The sequence below is a fragment of the Scyliorhinus torazame genome, chromosome 4 (assembly GCF_047496885.1).
Source record: "Scyliorhinus torazame isolate Kashiwa2021f chromosome 4, sScyTor2.1, whole genome shotgun sequence".
NCBI lineage: Eukaryota > Metazoa > Chordata > Chondrichthyes > Carcharhiniformes > Scyliorhinidae > Scyliorhinus > Scyliorhinus torazame.
This window is the reverse complement of record NC_092710.1, coordinates 215,213,561-215,235,072: the sequence shown is the minus strand read 5'-3', so window position 1 is coordinate 215,235,072 and position 21,512 is coordinate 215,213,561. Positions and strand designations below refer to the sequence as shown.

General features: G+C 46.5%; 1 protein-coding gene across 1 annotated transcript in view; it reads left to right on the top strand.

Moving 5' to 3' along the window:
* rnf217 (ring finger protein 217) overlaps positions 1-21,512 on the top strand; it is a 192,068-nt gene that overhangs the window by 159,509 nt on the left and 11,047 nt on the right. Inside the window, exon 5 of the mRNA XM_072499277.1 lies at positions 2,448-2,519. Coding sequence (XP_072355378.1) covers positions 2,448-2,519 — 72 coding nt within the window. The remainder of the gene's footprint in view (positions 1-2,447; positions 2,520-21,512) is intronic.

Genomic DNA, 21,512 nt, shown 5'->3' with positions numbered 1-21,512 from the left:
GGAGTGTCTTAATTGCTGGTATCTCAACAAGGGTCAGTGGCAGTGAGTAAGGTACATCAATTCTTGGGATGTATTAAATCAAGTATTGAACAGAAGTGGGAAATGGTTCAGAAGGGCACTTGGCACAGAAGATGGCTGCCTGACACACAAGATGGAGACACGGAGAATAAAGCAGACATAACTGATGCCTGGAGCCCAGTGGGGTGCCAGTGGGACAGATGGGAACAGATCCAGGAAATAAGGAGCCAGACAGGAAGATTAAGAAATACATAAATGCGGGACACCACTTGAATAAAGCTGACTTCAGCCAAGGTGTACACAATGATATGCTAATACGAATGTCTTGGGCCATTTCCTAAAACAAAGGGTCAATCGATACTGCTTTCCTGCTGCTACATGTAACCTGTAAAACCTCTTTAACTATAACCATGTGTAAATGGTAAAACGCTTACAAATAGCGATGTACAATCTATAAAATGTTTAAAGGTAACAAGGTGATAATTGTTTTGTATCTGGGCTCATTGTGAACCCGAAGTGGCTGTTTAAAGTTAACAAGGTGATAATTGTTTTGTATCTGGGCCCATTGTGAACCCAAAGTTTAAAATGAATGACTGCCATTCACACCACGAGAAAGGCTGGCTACCGTACCGTGGGGTACGTACGCTTTCTCACGAAGCTTCGTGTAACAATAAACTGTACTAATTGAACACAGCAAGTCTGACTCCCGAAGTGGTTGATTTTCCCACAACAGAACTAATATACTGAGGTAATTCTATTACTTTATAAATAATCTGTCTGGCCACTCTTAGAATGTGATATACCACCATGTTACAAAACGAATATCATGGCTATTGAAAGGATACAAAGACAGCATCTAGAATATTTCAGGGGTTGGAAGAATTGGATTATCTGAGCAATTACATAATTTAGATATGTTGTCACTGGAAAAGAGATAGTTGAGGGATGATATATATACTGATTTTATGATTCTCCAGGAACGAGGTAATGTAGACCATGCATGATGAGCGGTTTAATCTTATCTAGAACCTTGTTCCAACAGACATGATCTGCATGCAAAGAGGGATAAATACAAAACTATTCTGCAGAAAAATTATTTTGGTGAGCAAGTGGTCATTCTATAGAGCAGGCATGCTAGAGAGATGAGGGAAGAATGTAGTGTTGAATCATTTGAATTCAAATTTGATAGATTTCTTTTGGAATATAGGCTTATCAATCATGACATATGGTAAATGTAGCATGCTTTGGGAGATGGAGAATAATGGGTCAGTGGTTCCCAAATCGTTCTACCGCTGGATAGTGTTATTCGCTTGGTGTTTCGACTTTGTCGATTAAGTAATGGGGGAGGTATAGTGAGGCAGTGGCATAGTGGTGTTCTCACTGGGCTAGTTATCCAGAGACCGGGTAATGCTCAGAGGACCCCGGTTCGAATCCAATGGTGAAATTAAAAGTCTAATGATGATCTTGAAACTATTGTTGTAAAAACCCATCATTCGTCCTTGCCTGGTCTGGCCAAATATGACTCTAGACCCACAACAATGTGGTTAACTCTTAAATGCTTTTGGGGATGGGCAATGCATGCTGGCCCAGCCAGTGACGCCCACATCCCATAAACAAATTTTAAAAAAGCAAGATTGATTACCGTGATTATTCAACAACTCCATGATTGTAAAATGTGATTAACAGGATGGTAGAAGGCAAAAACTAAATAGATTTTGCTCTTTTTCATTACAAATTCTTCTGCTCCTGAAAATAACTCACGGTTACAAGTCACACTGAAGTTCAAAGAAGTTGATGTTGAATGCAAGTTCTTGCACCTTTCTTTCCCCTAAAAAGGAGGACATGGAATTATGTACACAGAGAAGAAAGTAATCAATAAGATGGGCGCAAAGTGGGCAAGCTGATTTGTAACTCAGTTAATTGTTTAGACGATTTAATGAAATTTTAAACCATAAGGGTAGATTCTCTAGTGTTCAGTTATGAGTGCAGTTTCTCCCAGGCATTTAATAATGCTTTGCAATCATTAATTACCTTAAATTTCAAGGCCTTTTTTGCAGCAACAATATGGTCAATATGCCCAAGAAACTCAAAAGTATCTCTGCTACACCGGTATAAATTTGTCCATCTCACTTGCCATCCAGTGAGATTGTATCCAGGCGAAGATAGTTTTGTGCTTTGAACCTGTGTGCACCAGCAGCACGATTTGGAGTTATCTAAGGTTACCCCACAAAGATAACTGCCACTATCTTTAGTATGCAAACTGAAATGTAATGCTAAGACCACTGTGCATTTGTGTTTGCGGCACACATTCTAATAGTACAGGTCCTTTGCAATTCTTAATAGGTTTGTGTCTCGTCTCTAGACTTATCTAGGGAAGGAATGATATGTCTTTATATGCAATTTTTCTAATAACCGTTCTTGTTTTACAGCTGGGAAGTTACTTCTTGTTCCTTTGATGCTGGTGTTGGTGGTGGTACTAGGAGCAATAACATTTGTAGTAGGTAAGGCACAGAGCTTCTATTTTGTAATTTTTTTTATTGGTGCAGTTAATATTGAATTAATATTTTAATAAATATTCTGCAAGTTAATTGAAACACTTTGACTTTAGATGAGATATTTTGTAGAAAATGTCCTTGTAACAATGATTATTGTGCAAGTTTCACTCACCCATTTATTCATTTCAGGACACTTATAAGCTTTATGTCTTCTGAATTGAAGATTATTATTGTTATGAAAGTTGTAGTTGTAAATGCTTATTAGGTAGCATTCTGGTAGTTTGAAAGGTAGAAAGGAACTCGGGTAGAAATTTTGTGTGGATCCATTTCAACATGTGCCAAAACAGGCTGAGATCATCCCATTGTTGGGCCTTGAACTTATCTACATATTTGGGTTGAACTACTGGCACCTCCCACAGAGAACCCACATCATGATTAAATTCACTTTCAGGTCGCTGACCAAGCTAGCAGATTATTTGGGCGGAGGGCTTGGGTGGGGTACAATTGTCAAGCAGCAGCACAAGTGCTGTTGGGGCAATCATCAGGACTGTGCTGACTCCACTCAAAAGTTTAATTGGGGCCACCAAAGAAACCTTAAAAGAGATTCCCATCCAATTCTCACCCCACACATTGTATGGAGGGACACTGCAAAAGGCCCTTCATTAATATATTTAGGGGTCTAACGTCTGTTTTAGGCTGCTGCCTGAGTTGCCTAAAAATGATTCCCACAAAATTAACAGTAGTACCACCAGCCAAACTATTAAGTTAATGTATGTCGCGCCTGTTACACCCAGACAATGTTCAGTACGCATACCAATTTGTGTCCAAACAATTAAAGGATGACTCATTGCTCCCAATTGAATAAAATGCCAAGTCATCATTAAATAACATACTGCCTATGTTTTGTTAATACTGGTGAAGAGGTTGGTGGTACTATTCAGAGCAATTGCTGCTTTATCCTGTCCTTATCTGTAATGTTTTCCTTAAAACTATTCTACAAATTTTGTGAAAAATTGAACAATATTTCAACTGCATAGAAAGTATTAAAGTCCACTTGAATAGACTTAATTCTTGCATTTGGGCACGATTTGGGACCAAAGCTTTTGACGCAAGGGACTTTGTGTAGCCAGGCTTCAATAAAAAACCTGATTCTTTGTTTTTTAAAAAGAGCAACAAAAATGTGAAGAAGTAGCATTGACTTCTTGAGATATTTTCACAACCAACACCAGTTCTGGATAAGTGCAGACAAGAAATTCTAAGGTTTAAAGAGTGACTTCCTGTTATTAACAGTAAGATTCAAGTCTGGTCTTGTTTTAAAAGGAATTTTTCTTTCAGCCATGTACTTTATGGCACACACTATCTGAATACAGCTTGGCTTGTTCTCTCAATTTGTATTCCAGGATGGAAATCTGTAAACTAGAGAACCAAGATATCGGTAAACTATAACACAGTGTCTGGGTTAGACTGAGAGAAATTAAAAAGGCAAAAATGAAGTAGTGCTGACTTCCTCTGATTTTTTAGATTACTCTCCTCCACAACCAGCCTTTAAATTAGTGGACATGCAGATGACTGAGCTGCTTCAATATTTAAAAAAATCTTTTTACTGGTATTTTCAACAATTATACACATTTCCGTTCGTATTCATTCACTGTACAATACAGAAAGGTTTGTCCTTTTCTCCCCTTGAATTTTTCTATATCAGTCTGTTGCCATCCGACTCGGCATGCGGTCCTTCCCCCTCCTGCCAACCCCCTTGTGCCCTCCCTGGTCGGATGTTCCCCCCTTTCCCTATTTCTTTTCACCCCACTTTGGCCGTGTCTCTCCTGTGGCTGGGGGCGGTTGCTGCCCCCTCCCTTCCATGTTGCCTCTTTTGTGCCTCTCCAGCCCTTCCTCCTCTTCTCACCCCGGGGCTGTGCGTTCCTGCGGTTCCTCCTTGTCTTTCTTTCTTTTTACTCTTTCTCTTTTCTTCTTTAACTTTCCAGTTTCCCTATCTACTCATTATTGCTGGCCTCAAACAGGTTCTGGAGCAGGCCGACAAACTGCCCTCATGCATTTAGGAAGCCTTCCTCCGACCCTCAGATAGCATATTTTATCTTTTCCGGGTGGAGAAATTCTGAAAGGTCAGCTAGCCAGTCTGCAGCTGTGGGTGGTGCTGCTGATCGCCAGCCAAGTAGGATTCTCTGGCGTGCGATTAGGGAAGCGAAAGCTAGGGCTTCGGCTCTCTTCTCCATAGACTTTCATAGAATTTACAGTGCAGAAGGAGGCTATTCGGCCCATCAAGTCTGCACTGACCCACTGAAAGACCACTCTACCCAAGCCCACGCCTCCACCCTATCTCCGTAACCCAGTAACCCCACCCAACCTTTTTGGGTACTAAGGGCAATTTAGCATGGCCAATCCACCCAATTTTTGGACTGTGGGAGGAAAACGGAGCACCTGGAGGAAACCCACGCAGACGTGGGGATAACGTGCAGACTCCACACAGACAATGCCCAAGCTGAGAATCGAACCTAGGACCCTAGAGTTGTGAAGCTGTACTAACCACTGTTCTACTGTGTTGCCCAAATGTAGCTCTAGCTGCTCTGATACCCCGAAGATTGCCACATGTCGGCGAGGCTTCACCCTCATCCCCACAACCTTGTACATTGCCTCGGAGAGGGCTGTCCAGAACCCGGCAAGTTTGAGACAAGACCAGAACATGTGGGTGTGGTTGGCCGGGCCCCTCTAGTACCGTTCACATTTGTCCTCCACCTCGGGAAGAACCTGCTCATTCTTGTTCTGGTCAGGTGTGCTCTGTGCACCACTTTGAACTGCATGAGTCTGAGCCTTACGCAGGAGGAGGTGGAGGTAGCCCTGCTCAGTGCTTCGCTCCAGAGTCTCCACCCTACCTCTATCCCCAGTTCGTCGCCCCATTTCTGTCTGGTCTCGTCCAGTGGTGTTCGAGCTCTGTCCAGTAGCTGTCCGTATATTTTCCTGCAGAGTCCCCATTCTTTACTGTCCGTGTTCACCAAGTCCTCATAGTGTGGTCTCCGGGGCCCAGGGGTACCCTACTGTGTCCTTGCGGAGGAAGTGTTTTATTTGTAGGTGCCTCATTTCCTGTCCTGTTGGCAGTTCCCATTCCTCCAGTTATGGATGGGCAACAAACGCTGACTCTGCCATTGATGCTCACATCCCATGAATGACATTTTTAAAAAAGGTTGTGAACCAGACAGACATGGGTTCAAGCCCCACTACAGAGACCTGGTTCAAACATGGACAAAAGAGCTGAATTCCAGAGGTGAGCTTGACGTCAAGGCGGCATTTCACCATGTATGGCATTAAGGAGCCTCAGTAAAACTGGAGTCTATGGAAATCAAGGGAAAACTATTCACTGGTTTGAGTCATAGCTGGCACAAAGGAAGGTGGTTGGAGGTCGATCATCTCAGCTATAGGACATCACTGCAGGAGAGTTCCTCAGGCTCCTCCGAGACTGGCCATATCAAGACTCTGGCTACCAGAGCAGGTCAAAGAGTATAAAAGGCAATTGGGGATGGGCAATAAATACTTGCCTCGCCAGCAGTGCCCACACTCCGCAAATTGAATTTTTAAAAACTTGAGCAGGTAACTAAGCAAAGCATTACCGATGCTGTCCTTTTGGATAAGATGTTAAACTGAACTCCCATTTGCTTTCACATGTATTTGTAAATCATTCCATAGCAGTAGTTGCAGAAGAACTTGGGAATTCTTCCAGTGCCCTCGCCAATATTTATTCCTAAACCAACTTAAAACAAAGATTTGATCTTTTATTTCATGGTATTTTAAATTACAGTGCTGTTATGGTTTCTTACATTACATAGGTGACAACCCTTCAGAAGTACCCATGGGCTGTGAAACAATTTGGGATGCTCGGTGGTTGTGGAAAGCTCCGTAAAGATCCATGTTTTTCTTCAGTTATTCTAATATATTGACCGGGACAAACAATTATCATAGAGTCATAGATATTTACAGCATGGAAACAGGCTCTTTGGCCCAGCTTGTCCATGCTGCCTAGCTTCTATCACTAAGCTATTCCCACTTGTGCCCGAGGTACAGGAAAATCTCTCTAATTGTAAAATTGCTCCTTTCACAGGGATAGAAACAAATACTCTTATGGGGAACATGAAAAAAGAATGGCAAATATATTGGGCTGGATTCTCCGTTTGGGAGACTAAGCCCCAGGCTGGCGTGAAAATGATGGTGTTTTACGCTTGGAAAACTGGTGCAAAACAACCACCGATTCCCTGCTCCGGGGTTTGGGGGGGGGAGGGTGCTAGCGACCAGACTAGCATAGAGCAGCCAGCTGTACAGCTCCCAGCTCCAGGTGCCAATACGGCCCGGAGCATTGCAAGGCCCGTAGCAGCCCATGCGCAAGGTAGAGGTCTGCAGCAGCTGCACCGTGCTTCATGGTGGACGCGGCCCACAGACCCGGACTGCAAAAATAGTCCCGTTCTCCCCCCCCCCCCCCCCCCCCCCCCCCACAGTGCCCCCAGCCCTGAAATAATGACCAACTGCCTGCAGATCGGCCTTCCCCTGACTGTGGCGGTGCTGGACTGAGTCCGCAGTGTCCACGCTGAGTTCCTGACGGATGACACCACATGTGTCGGGAACTTGGCAGATCGGGGGCGGAGCACGTGGGGCGGGCCTCAGGCCGTGGATGTGGCGTGCTTACACTGCTTTTCAGGGAGCAGAGCATCATGAGAGTGGCGCCCCCCCACCCCTATTCTGTCGTCATCGATGATTCGCCGCCCCGTCGCCTAACGCGATTTCGGCATCGGAGATCGGAGAATCCAGCCCATTGTTTTAAGTACTGAGCACCAGGAGTGGAGCTGATAATATGATGTTGTGGTTGAAAGCAGGGCCATTACAAATCCAGGGTGAAGAGATTTTCTTTTAATGAGGAACCATGGTTAAAGCTTAGGTTCTATATCAAGATTGAAAAGTCTAGGTAGGAAGTCCAGACAAATCATTAATTAAAGATGTGTTTCAAACGTCTAAAGATTATGCAAAGAACAGAGATAGGTGAAGACTTCCGACATTGTGACATGATGTGGAGATGCTGGCGTTGGACTGGGGTGAGCACAGTACGAAGTCTTACAACACCAGGTTAAAGTCCAACAGGTTTGTTTTGATGTCACTAGCTTTCGGAGCGCTGCTCCTTCCTCAGGTGAATGAAGAGGTCTGTTCCAGAAACACATATATAGATAAATTCAAAGATGCCAACTGCTTTCTTGCATCTTTGTAGAAACTTAATGTCAGTGTCTATATGCGCGATCTTCCTGGAGATCCTCTCCACTTTGAGCCGGCAGTTTGCGGTGTCGTTGGTAGCCATGATGTGGAGATGCCGGCGTTGGACTGGGGTGAGCACAGTACGAAGTCTTACAACACCAGGTTAAAGTCCAACAGGTTTGCTTCGATGTCACTAGCTTTCGGAGCGCTGCTCCTTCCTCAGGTGAATGAAGAGGTCTGTTCCAGAAACACATATATAGACAAATTCAAAGATGCCAACTGCTTTCTTGCATCTTTGTAGAAACTTAATGTCAGTGTCTATATGCGCGATCTTCCTGGAGATCCTCTCCACTTTGAGCCGGCAGTTTGCGGTGTCGGTGACATTGTGACAGGCATGGGTTGGTCAACAGTTACTGTACTGATAGAAAAAGAATAATTTAGCAACAGCGCCATCTAATGTAAAATTATTTTTTGGGTTTCTCTAGTCACGTATAACCAGTGACAAAACATTTTATTCATATTTTCTAAAGGTGATGATACAAACAACATTTCCAGAAATTAGTTTATAGACATATTAAAGGGGTACTGCCATCATGCGTATATTTGGCAAACCCCTTAAAAAATTTTTTTCAAATGTACAACATAAAAATTTAGTTTGTTGAAATGGATCGCGTTCCTGTCGATATAATGGGCTGTGATGTATTTTATTTTCTTGGCTATTTTCCCTGCAAATAAAAAAGAAAGTTAGCAAAAACTTCCATTAAAGGCATTAATCCTTTTAATGTATTATGTATGAAGATATAATTACAGGAGGTTATTACAGTACAGTTGTCGGGCATCATCCTTTTTTAGTCTTCCCGATGTCCCCTCTGTCATGATATGCAAACATGCAGTTAATGAACACATAGAATAGGACACGACCAATGAGAAGTCAGGACACTCAGGGGTGGTATCTCACTATAAAAGGGGTGAGGCACTCACACCCCGCCTCTTTCCACAGATCAACATCTACAGAGTGAGACAGGGTGTATCACACGCCAGCACGTGGCTCAGAGCAAGTATGGTTCAGTTAGACGGAGTTTCGACATTTAGATTAGCAGAGAGTCGAACTCATTGAGAACTGTGCTAGTAGTTCAATAAAACACATTTAACTCACTTCAAAGTCTGGAGCATCTTTTACTCAAAACTGCATCAAGTGGCAGCTTGTGTTATTCCAAATTACATAACACAACACCCTCTAAAGCTGAAATGTCCTTCTGAAGGTGCAAAGATGAAAGTGGTTGTTAGTCCTTCAGGCGGCCATCGGGTGGGGGTGTGGGAGGTGGAAGACGGCCATTGGGCAGGAGTGCGAAGGGGTGGGGGAAGCCTGACATTCGGCAGATGTCCGGGGGGGGGGGGGGGGCGGGGGTGGTGTTATGGGCCAGGATTTAGAGAACCCCAAAGTGTACCATGGAATTCACCTGACCCACAATTTTTAATAGATTGTGGTATGGGGAGCACACGGCCCACTCTACAGGTGTGGTACAGCAGAAAATGGACAAGTATTTCTGAAAGCAAAACAGTGTTTATTCTATGGTCGCAAGTTAACCTTTTTAAAACAAACAGTGAACATCTAAGCAACCATTAATTCAAATACAACCCCAAAGACTACAACACTAAGTAACCAAAGACTTAACAAACCTTCAAACAGGAGAACATTAGGTTTACATTCAATACTGAGACCTTTTACAATTCTGGGTTCACCAAATGATCGATAGATAGTCGTTGGATGGCAGAGATCAACCGTACAGGTCTTTGTTTAAACTTCAGATGCAGCTCACTGAAAAACACAGACACACCCAAGCTTTTTCTCAAACTGAAACTAAAAAGCAGAAATGGAGCTCTGCTCCACCCACATTCTGACATCACTCCAGTAACATGAGCAGCTCCATTTCTTAAAGGTATATTTCTTAAACACCCATTTCTTAAAGGTACTCTCACATTGGGGGGGGGGGGGGGGGAGAGAGAAGATGGCCATAGGACAGGAGTAAGAGTGTGTCAAAGTTGGGGAGTGGCATGAACGGGCAATACTGGCATGAGTGAGGGGTTGTGTGTGTGTGTAGGTGAGAGGCGATGGAGGTGTGAGGCGATGGAGGTGTTTGCGTAAAAGAGAGATTCTTGCTCCCTGTGTGGACGAGAGAGTAGACTGTAGGGAGGATGAGCCAGCTGACCACAACACACAGGAAGCCATGCAAGTGGAAGAAGAAAAGAGAAATGTAGTTGTAATTGGGGGTCGTAAAGTTAGGGGCATAGACTCTGTTCTCTGTGCCCGAAGAGTTCTCTGTGTTGCCGACCTCGTGCCAGGGTTCAGGGTATGTCATTTGGGCTGCAGAGGAACGTGGAAGGGGAAAAATCCAGTTGTCATGGTCCACAAAGGTAACGACGATATAGGTAGAACAAGGATAAAGGTTCTGCTGGAGGAATAGCTGCTAAAAAGCAGAAGCAAAAAGGTAATAATCTCCAGATTAGTTCCTGAGCAACAAGTTAATTGGCACAGTGTCAATAAGATTAAAGAGGTAAATGGATGGCTCAAATATTTGTGTGAGAGAAATGGATTCAAATGGCACATTTGAAGGAGGGAACTGTTCTGGTGTGACGGCCTTCACTTAAATCATGCTGAGACCAGAGTCTTGGTGAATCACATAACTAGGCCTATAGTCAGGGCTTTAAACTAAATTGTGGAGAGGAGAGGTGAATAGAAAATTAGAAAATCAATGTTAAAGGAGAAGGTAGGAATGTAGGTTATGATGAGGCTGTTTGGTACCAGAAAATAAAAGGAAGGAACAGAACGTGTGAACATCCTATTGCACTAAGGAATCATACAAGAGGAGGGCAAGTTAACGGTAGAACAAACTTGTAGGTTTTGTTATCTGTATACAAAATTATGAGGGGCATAGACAGAGTGGATAGTCAGAGGCTTTTCCCCAGGGTAGAGGGGTCAATTACTAGGGGGCATAGGTTTAAGGTGAGAGGGGCAAAGTTTAGAGTAGATGTACGAGGCAAGTTTTTTACGCAGAGGGTAGTGGGTGCCTGGAACTCACTACCGGAGGAGGTAGTGGAAGCAGGGACGATAGGGACATTTAAGGGGCATCTTGACAAATATATGAATAGGATGGGAATAGAAGGATACGGACCCAGGAAGTGTAGAAGATTGTAGTTTAGTCGGGCAGTATGGTCGGCACGGGCTTGGAGGGCCGAAGGGCCTGTTCCTGTGCTGTACATTTCTTTGTTCTTTTGTTTGTTCTTTGAATGTTTGATGCAATCAAAATAAAATCAATGAGTTAACAGCACCAATAGAGACAAACTGGTATGATTTGGTGGCGATTACTGAGACATGATTACAAGGAGACCAGATGTGGGAATTGAATATCCAAGGGTGCTCAGTATTTTGGAAGGATAGACAGAAAGGAAGTGGTGCAGCTTTGCTAACAAAGGAAGGGATCAGTGCTGTAGTGAGAAATGATATAGGCACTGGAAATCAAGACATGGAATCAATCTGGGTAAAGATTTAAAAATAGCAAAGGAAAGCAGTCCCTGGTGGAAGTAATCAATAGGTCCCCAAACAGTAGTTCCACAGTGGGACACAGTATAAACCAGGAAACACTGAGGGCTTGGAAAAATGGTCCGACAATAATCATGGCTGATTTTAAAATTCATATAAAGTGGATTAATCAAAGTGGCAAGGGTAGCCTCGTGGGAGAGGTCATTGACTGTATTAGAGATTGTTTCTTGAAGCAATATGTTGTGGAGCCAACCAGGGAGCTTATTATTCTGGATTTGGTATTGTGCAATGAGGAGGGATTAATTAATGACCTCCGTTAAGGATCCTCTAGGGAAGAGTGATCATAGCATGATAGAATTTCAAATTCAGTTTGAGGGCGAGAAACTGGAGTCCCACGCTAGGGTTCTGGAGTTAAACAAAGTAATTCTATAGGCATGAGGCCAAATGTGGTGCTAGTGGACTGAACAGAGAGACCGAAAGGCAGAACAGGTAGCACAGTGGTTAGCACAATTGCTTCACAGCTCCAGGGTCCCAGGTTCGATTCCCAGCTTGGGTCACTGCCTGTGCGGAGTCTGCACGTTCTTCCTATGCATGTGTGGGTTTCCTCCAGGTGCTCCGGTTTCCTCCCACAGTCCAAAGATGTGCAGGTTAGGTGGATTGGCCATGCTAAATTGCCCTTAGTATCCAAAATTGCCCTTAGTGATGGGTGGGATTACTGGGTTATGGGGATAGGGTAGAGGTGTGGGCTTGGGTAGGGTGCTCTTTCCAAGAGCTGGTGCAGACTCGATGGGCCGAATGGCCTCCTTCTGCACTGTAAGTTCTATGATTCTATGAACAGCTGATGAGTAGTGACTGTTGTTTAAGGAGATATTAAATTCCTCCCAAATAAAATATATTCTGGAGGAAGAAAGATTATAAGAGGGGGTTAAACATCCATGCTAAGCAAGGAAGTTTAAGAAAACAAAAAGACAAACACAGAGGCATACCATATTACAAAGGCCAGTGACAAGATGGAAGATCGGGAAGATCAACAAAGGTTACTAAAAGAAGTAATAAGAAAAGAGCAAAGGGAATTATGAAAGAAAACTAGCACAAATTATAAAAAGGATAGCAAAAGCTTCTATAGGTATATAAAAGAGAAGAGAGTAGCTCAAGTGAATGTTGGTCCCTTGGAGGATGGGACCGGGGAGATAATAGCGGAGAACACAAATGGTAAGTCGCTAAATCATTATTTCGCCATCCCAGTAGAGGACACTCGTACCATTCCATTAGTAACATGTAATGCAAAGGTAATGGAAAGGTGTGGGGGGGGGGGGGGGGGGACTTCAAACAATCATCAATGGGGAGAAAGTACTAAACAAACTATTTTGATTGAAGGCAGACAAGTCCCCAGAACCTAATGACCTAGAACCTAGTGGCCTACATCCTAGGGTCCGTAGATTGGAAAAATGCTAATATAACACCCATATTCATGCTCCATATCCAGAATGCCTAGTTCCACTGTGATTGGCATACCGCCGCAACCAGTCCACAGCAGACGCCATCTCCCTGGCCCTACACTCATCCCTGGAGCATTTCGATAACAAGGAGTCCCATTCATTGACTACAGGTGTAACTTCAACGCCATAATCCCAGCCAAGCTTATATCAAAGCTCCAAAACCTAGGACTTGGCTCCTCACTCTGCAACTGAATCCTCTACTTTCTGACGCATAGACCACAATCAGTAAGGATAAACAACAGCACCTCCACGATAGTCCTCAATACCGGGGCCCCGCAAGGTTGTGTACTTAGCCCCCTACTATACTCCCTATATACACAATTATTTAACTACTGTGTGGCAAAATCTGGCTCCAACTCTATCTATACATTTGCTGATGACACGGCCATAGTGGGTCCGATCTCGAACAATGATGAGTCAGAATACAGGATTGAGAAAGAGAACCTAGTGGAGTGGTATAATGACACCAGTCTCTCCCTCAATGTCAGCAAAACTAAAAAGCTGGCCATTGACTGTAGGAAGCAAATTATCGTACACACCCCTGTCTGCATCAGTGGTCCCGAGATGGAGATGGTTGACAGCTTAAAATTGCTAGGCGCGCACATCACCAACAATCTGGCCTGATCCACCCATGTCGACGCTATGATGAAGATGGCACAACAGCACCTACACTTTCCAGGAAACAAAGGAAATTTGGCATGTCCACAGTTACTCTTACCAACTTTTACAGATACACCATCAAAAGCATCCTATCTGGCTGCATCACAGCCTGGTATGGCAACTGCCCGGCCCAAGACCGCAAGAAACTACGGAGAGTCGTGAACACAGCCCAGTCCATCATACAAACCCGCCTCCCATCCATTGACTCTGTCTACACCTCCCGCTGCCTTGGGAAAGCGGGCAGCATAATCAAAGACCCCTTCCACCCGGCTTACTCACTCTTCCAACTTCTTCCAATGGGCAGGACATACAAAAGTCTGAGAACACACACTGACAGATTCAAAAACAGCTTTTTCCCCGCTGTTACCAGACTCTAAATGACCCTCTTATGAACTTCTGATTTTTCCACACATCATCTTTACTGAGTATTACTGCACTTCTGTATGCTTCACCAGATGCCTGTGTCTATATATTTCCATTGTGTATTTATGTATGCCCTATTTTTTTTCATCTATGGAATGATCTGTCTGGACTGTACGCAGAACAATAATTTTCACTGTACCTCAGTACACGTGACAATAAACAAATCCAATCCAATCCGATCCAATATTCAAAAAGGGAGGGAGGCAGAAAGTAGGAAACTATAGACTAGTTTAATTTCTGTTGATGGGTAATTGTTAGAGTCCATTATTAAGGAAGTAATACCAGGAGATTTAGAAAGTTAAAACGCAATCCATCAGAGTCAGCATGGTTATTAAGGGTAAATCGTGTTTGACTGATTTGCTAGAGTTCTTTAAAGATGTAACAAACCAGGTGAATAATGGGGATCCTGTAGATGTAGTATATCTGAACTTCCAGAAGGCATTTGAGAAGATGCCGCACAAAAGGTTAATACACAAGGCAAGATCACATGGCGTTGGGGCTAATTTATTAGCTTAGATAGAGGACTGGTTAACCAACAGAATGCAGAGAATCTTGTTAAATGGGCCTTTTTCTGGTTGGCATGATGTGACTAGTGGGCTGCCACAAGGTTTGGTTCTCTGGGCTCCAACTATGACACCAAAATAGGTGGGATAGTAAGTTGCAATGAGGAATCAGAAATTTAAAAATGGGCATAGATAGGCTAGGGGAGTGGGCCAAAATTTGGCAATGGAATTTAATATTTTAGGAGCGGCATGGTGGCAGTGGTTAGCACTGCTGCCTCACATCGGCAGGGACCCGGGTTCAGTTCCAGCCTTGAGTGTCTGCGGGGTTTGTACGTTCTCCCCGTTTCTACGTGGGTTTCGTCCGGGCGCTCCGGTTTCCTCCCATAGTCCAAAGATGTGCAAGTTAGGTGGATTGGCTGTGCTAAATTGCCCCTTGGTGTCCAAGGGATGTGCTGGTTAGGTTACAGGATAGGGTGGGGTGAATGGGAGAGAAGTGGACCTGGATGGAATGCTCTTTTGGATGGTTGGTTCAGACTCGATGGCTGCCTTCTGCACAGTATGGATTTTATGAAACCACTGGCAGGACACCAAAAACAGCAGGTGACTGGTGATATTGGACTCAGAAAATATTGCCCATTTTGTAAGCTCCTCCAAGCCTTGCTGGATGTGGTGAATACTAACAATATTTTATACCACAGGTTCTAAGACTTATTTTGGTATTTTCACTGTGATATTCATGACAATAGTAGAGAATCAGAAGAAAAGAGTAAAGAAGTAACATCAACCTTCAAATGTATCTGAGTGAAATTGGGCTGAATAGTGAATGGTTAATAACAATATTTTTGAATGCTTATAGATTTTATCAAAAAGGAAACAAAGAGGGGTGTGGGGATGGGGGTGTAGGTGATGGGGGAGTGGGTGGAGGGAGTGCATGATCAAGCATTAGCTAAATTTTGAAATTAAAATGAGGCAATTTCAATACAAGGATACAGTAAGGATGAAGAGCATTTAGTTTTTTTTATACATGTTTTTTATTGGGTTTTTGAACAAAGTATATTTACCGTTATGTACACAGAATAATATATATAGAAAAGAAAGGCACACACAAACGTACCAAAAAAAAAAAAATAATAATAAAAAGGGAATAAAAAATAAAATAACTGGCAAGGTATTATGCACCAGCTGAACAGCAGCAACTCTGTACAATTGGCAATATTATTAATAACACATAAGTAGGCATCTGTTTGTGGGGGGAGGGGGGGAACTGGGGAGGTAGATATACATTTGGGTGCCGGAACAATTGGGTGAATGGCTCCCACGTTCTGTGGAAGCCGTCGAGTGACCCTCGGATGGCGAATTTGATTTTCTCCATTTGGAGAGATTCCGAGAGGTCGGACAGCCAGTCTGCAACTTTGGGTGGTGCTGCTGACCGCCAGCCCAACAGGATTTTACGGCGGGCGATCAGGGAGGCAAAGGCAAGGGCGTCCGCCCTCCTCCCAGGAATAGACCTGGCTGGTTTGATGTCCCGAAGACCGCCACTTTCAGGCATGGCTCCACCCTTATCTCCATCACTTTGGACATTGCCTCGAAGAAGGCTGTCCAGTACCCCGCAAGTCTGGGGCAAGACCAGAACATGTAGCTATGGTTGGCCGGGCCTCCTTGGCACCGTTCACATCTATCCTCAACCTCAGGGAAGAACCTACTCATACGGGTTCTTGTTAAGTGGGCTCTATGTACCACTTTTAGTTGCATCAGGTTGCGCCTTGCGCACGTGGAGGTGGAGTTGACCCTATGCAGTGCTTCGCTCCAGAGTGCCCACCCTATTTCAATCCCCAGGTCCTCCTCCCATTTCTTTCTTGTTGCGTCCAGTACAGTGTCGGCCGTTCCTACCAGTCGGTCATACATGTCGCTACAGTTCCCTTTATCTAGGATGCTTGCATCCAGTAACTCTTCCAGTAATGTCTGTCGTGGCGGTTGTGGGTACATCCTTGTCTCCTTTCGTAGGAATCTTTTGAGTTGCAGCCATCCCCTGGATGGCTGGAATTTCTCTGTCAGTTCATCCAGTGTTGCAATCCTGCCGGCCATGTATAGGTCCCTGACTGTCAGTGTCCCTCCGTCCTGTCCCCACGTTTTGAAGGTGGCGTCAGTCAGCGCTGGTGTGAACCTGTGGTTGTTGCAGATGGGAGCTTAGTCCGACCTTTTGGTCAGGCCAAATTGCTGCCGGAGTTGGATTCCGGACTGGAGGGTGGCTATCTCCACTGGGCTGCTAGAGTGTTTTTTGGGTGGGGATGGGAGTGCCGCAGTGGCGAGGGCCTCCTCGGACCCCCCCCCCCCCATACGAATGACATGATTAGTTTGTCTAGTGCTTTGAAAAAGGCCTTAGGGATGTAGATCGGGATGGATCTAAGTAGGAAGAGGTACCTGGACAGTACGTTCATTTTGATCGTCTGGACTCTCCCCGCGAAGAAGAGTGGGAGTGTGTTCCATCTTTGCAGGTCCTTTTTTACTTCCTCTGTCAGACTGGTGAGGTTACATTTGTGGATCTCTTTCCAGTCATGGGCTATTTGGATCCCAAGGTAGCGGAATTTGTGTCGGGCTTGTTTAAGTGGCAGTCCCGTTAGTGCTGCCCCCCCTACTTGTGGGTGTACCGGGAAGATCTCGCTTTTGCTCATGTTGAGTTTGTAGCCCGAGAAGGCGCCAAACTCTTTTCGGAGCGTGATGATTCATGTCCATGCTGCTTTGTGGGTCCGAAATGTAGAGGAGCAGGTCATCTGCATAGAGTGAGACTCTGTGCTCTCTGCTACCCCTTCGGATCCCGCTCCAGCTTTCTGCTGCTCTGAGCGCAATTGCTAATGGCTCGATCGCTCGAGCAAACAGCAGCGGGGACAGTGGGCATCCTTGTCTGGTGCCGCTGTGCAGCTGGAAGTATCGGGAGTTGGTGTTGTTTGCCCGTACGCTCGCCATGGGAGCGTTGTATAGGAGTTTTACCCAGGAGGTGAACCCTGTTCCAAGCCCGAACCACTCCAGTACCTCTGAGATATTTCCATTCGACTCTGTCGAAGGCCTTTTCTGCGTCTAGGGAGACGATCACCTCTGGTATTCTTTCCCCAGATGGCTTCGTTATCACGTTCAGCAGGCGCCTGATGTTCGAGGTAAGCTGTCTATCTTTGACAAAGCCCACCTGGTCCTCTGCAACCACCTCTGGTACGCAGTCTTCTAGCCGTTTGGCTAGGATTTTGGCCAGTAATTTGGCATCTGCGTTCAGCAGTGAAATGGGTCTGTGTGACCCACATTCCATTGGGTCTTTATCTTTCTTAGGTATCAGCGAGATTGAGGCCTGTGCTAGCGTGGGTGGCAGTGTACCCTTAGCCAGCGAGTCTGTGAACATCTCCCGCAGATGCGGGGCCAGTGCTGTCGGAAATTTTTTGTAGAAGTCTGCCGGGAACCCATCTTGTCCCAGTGCCTTCCCTGCCTGCATGGAGCTAATGCTGTCCATGATCTCTCCCAGTGCTAGTGGTGCTTCCAGGCCCCGTTTTCTGCCCTCCCCCACGACTGGTATGTCCAGTCCATCAAGGAACTGTTTCATCCCGGACTCCCCCATTGGGGGGACAGCCCTTGGTAGAAGGCCTTGAAGGTTTTGTTGTTCTTTTCTGGTTCTGTTTCTAATGTGACTCTGGTATCCTGATTTGTGCAATTTCTCTGGTGGCTGCCTGCTTTCTCAGCTGGTGTGCCAACAGGCGGCTGGCTTTGACTCCGTGTTCGTATAGGGTCCCACGTGCCTGGCAGAGTTGGTGCACTACTTTCCTGGTGGAGAGCAGATCAATGTTCCTTTGTAACTCTTTACTCTCCGCCAGGAGCTCTACGGTCTGGGCATCGGAGTATTTACGGTCTACCTCCAGTATGGAGACGACCAGCTGCTGCCTAGCCGCCCTTTCCTCCGTATCTTTGCACTTTGAAAGCGATAATTTCCCCTCTTAGTACTGCCTTTAGTGTTTCCCAGAACTTGGAGGGTGAGACCTCCCCGTTCTGGTTCTCCATATACTCTGCTAATAGGGCAATGTCGAACCTCCATGTGGGGCATTGGGCCCTGCCTGTCTCCAGCCTCACGTCCATGTAGTGTGAAGCGTGGTCTGATATCACATTGCTGAGTATTCCACTTTGTCTATCCCTGGAAGCACCGTTTTCCCCACCACAAAGAAGTCAATTCTGGTGTATACGTTGTGTACTGGGGAGAAGGAGAACTCCTTCTCCCCTGGTTGGGTGAACCTCCAGGGGTCCACCGCTCCCATCTGTTCCATAAAGTGACCGAGTTCCCTTGCCATGTTTGAGGTTTTCCCCGTTTTGGAGCTTGATCTATCAGTCGTTGGATCCTGTACACAGTTGAAGTCCCCGCCCATGATTAGTCGGTGCGTCGCTATGTCAGGGATTTCTGCCATGGTCTTTTTGATGAAGCTCGTGTCCTCCCAGTTGGGCGCGTACACGTTAACTAGTACTACCAGTGCCCCATCCAGGGCCCCGCTGACCATGGCGTACCGGCCCCCTGCGTCGGTAACCATCTTTGTCGGCCTAAATATAGTTTCTTGTTGATCAGTATTGCCACCCCCCGGCCCTCGTCCCATAGCAGGAATGATAGGTTTGTCCCACCCAGCCCTTTCTTAACCGCAGTCGGTCCTGCTCTCTCAGTCTTCCTCCAAGAGACACACCTATGTCGGCCTTCATATTGCTTAGGTGGGTGAGGACTCTGGATCTTTTCACTGGGCCGTTGAGTCCCCTTACGTTCCAGGTGACTATCCTGGTGGGGGGCTTCTGCCCCCTTGCTCCTGTGGGATTAACCATACTTATCTTGTGGACGTGCCCCTGCCCTCCGGGGTTTCCCTTTGTTAAGGGGCCGTCCAGGATGGCCGCTGTCACTGCCCTCTCCATGCGGTCGGGTCCCTGCGCTCCGGAGGGTTTCCCTTTGTCCAGGGGGCACCCGACATGGCCACCCACTGTGCGTCCACCACGCGGGTCGCCCCCTGCACTCTGGGGTCTCCCTTCGCCCAGAGACCGTACTGGGAGGATGCTTTCAGCGATTCCTTGTTTCGAGCCCTTGGTTGTGGCACTTGTAACCCTATTGTTATTCCCTTTCTAGCCTTGTTTGTCCCTCCTTCCCTGTATCGTTCCCCTCCCCAGTCCCTCCCTTTCCCCTTTTTTCCCCCCCTCTCCCGTATACCCCTCTTTTGTCCCTCTTTCCCCTGTTCCTATCCCGGTTTGCTCTCCCGCCTCTGTCGAGTGGTTACCCCACCCCCCCCCTGCCTGGTGCCTTCCCCCCCCTGTTGGGGTCGCGCTGTGGCCCTGCTTTGTTGCATGCCCCCGGCACTAGCTTTCCTGCTATTGCGGTGGCCCCCCTCTCGGGAGTTACTGTCTCGCTTCTCCCTTGCCCGGCCTCTGCGGTTTTCTGCCTGCTCTTCCCACATCCTACCCTGCACTCCTCTCGTGCTGGGGCCTGGTCTCCCACCTGAAGCGCTCCCTCGGCTTTTTGTTCAGGGTGCGCTCGCCGTGGCGGGGGTAGAGGCAGGGGGGCCTTGGTGTTGCCTCGCCCCTCTTTTCCCCCCCCCCCCTCCCCATCGGTGTGCTGTTGCCCCTTGCAACGGGCGCCTTATTTCTACCCTAGCTGTTGGTTTTCCAGCCCGTGTTCATCGACAAACTTGTTTGCTTCAGCCGGAGATGTGAAGAAGTATTCTCTTTGTATGTGACCCAGAGTTTCGCTGGGTACAGCATACCAAAACGCACGTTCTTGTGAAGAGCTGCTTTCGCTCTATTGAATACCGCCCGTCTCCTGGCTAGGTCTGCCCCAATGTCCTCGTAAACTCTAATGAAATGTCCTTCCCATTTGCAGGTTCTGTTTTGCCTGGCCCAGCGCAGGATTGTTTCTCTGTCGTGGTACCGGTGCAGTTTAGCTATAACTGCCCTCAGTTGATCCTCTGCCTTGGGCTTCAGGCGTAACGCCCGGTGTGCTCTGTCCATTTCTGGTGGGTTGGGGAACGTTTTCCTCCCCACTAAGTTGCCCAGCATCTCGGCCATGTATGCCGTGGGGTTTCTACCCTCGATCCTCTCTGGTAGGCCCACTATCCTGACATTTTGCCTTCTCGAGCGGTTTTCCTGATCGTCCACTCTGCCCTTCAGGCTCCCCTGCATTGTGCCCAGTCTCGCCACCTTCTTCTCCACCATCGGGTCACTCACGTCAGTCGCGGCTTTTTCCAGCTCCTTAATGGTTGCCTCTTGAGCTTCCAGTTTCTTCTAATGGGCTTCCAGTTTCTTCTCTTGGGCTTCCAGTTTCTCCTCTTCCCTGCCCAGGGCGAGCTGCAGCTCCGCCAGGGCCTTGGTCATTGCTGCCTGTACTGTGGCCTCTATGTCTGCCCTAGCCTCTGCCTTGTTTTCCTGCTGGTGTTCCCTCAGCACCTCGACAAAGGCTGCCTTCCAGTTCCAGTTCCCCCCTGGCCCAGGGGTAAAATGCTCCTGTCTGTCCAGTTCTTTTTGTTGCGGCGAACATTCCATTCCGCCGCGTTGTGCGTCGATTAGCTCGTCTGAGCGGGCTCGCCCATTGTCCCGTCTGCTTTTGGTGCCCTTTCTCCCTCTGCTTTGGCTCCCTTCTGGCATTTTTTTTTCCTTCCCCTTTTTTTCCCCCTTTCTTTCCCCCCCCCCCCCTTTTCTTTCCCCTTCCCTTCTTTCCTTTAACACCTTTTTTTTTAACTCTTCAAAACAATTTTTTTTTTTTTTTTTTAAAGTGGAAAAAATTCTTTCTCTTTAAAAGTTTTCTTTTCAAAATGTTTTTTTTTTGAAAAACGGGAAGTTCTTTTTTTTCCTCACTCACCCAGGGTTGAGAGAGAGAGAGGCTTCTAGTCGGGCCAGGAGTCCCTCTTTGTTCTTTGTTCCGCTGCCTGCCTTGTAGTGGTCGCCCAGGAGGGGGGGGGGGGGTCGGTCTTTGCTGCTGGCTCGGTCCCCACTTTGGTCCGGGCTGCCGCTCGTCTTCCCCCGCGTTCTCCTGCCCGGCGGGGGGGGGGGATCTTTACTGCTGGCTTGGTCCCCGCTCGGTCCTACCCCGTATTCTCCTGTTGTGCGTTTGGGGGGGCGGAGCGCTCCGCTCCCA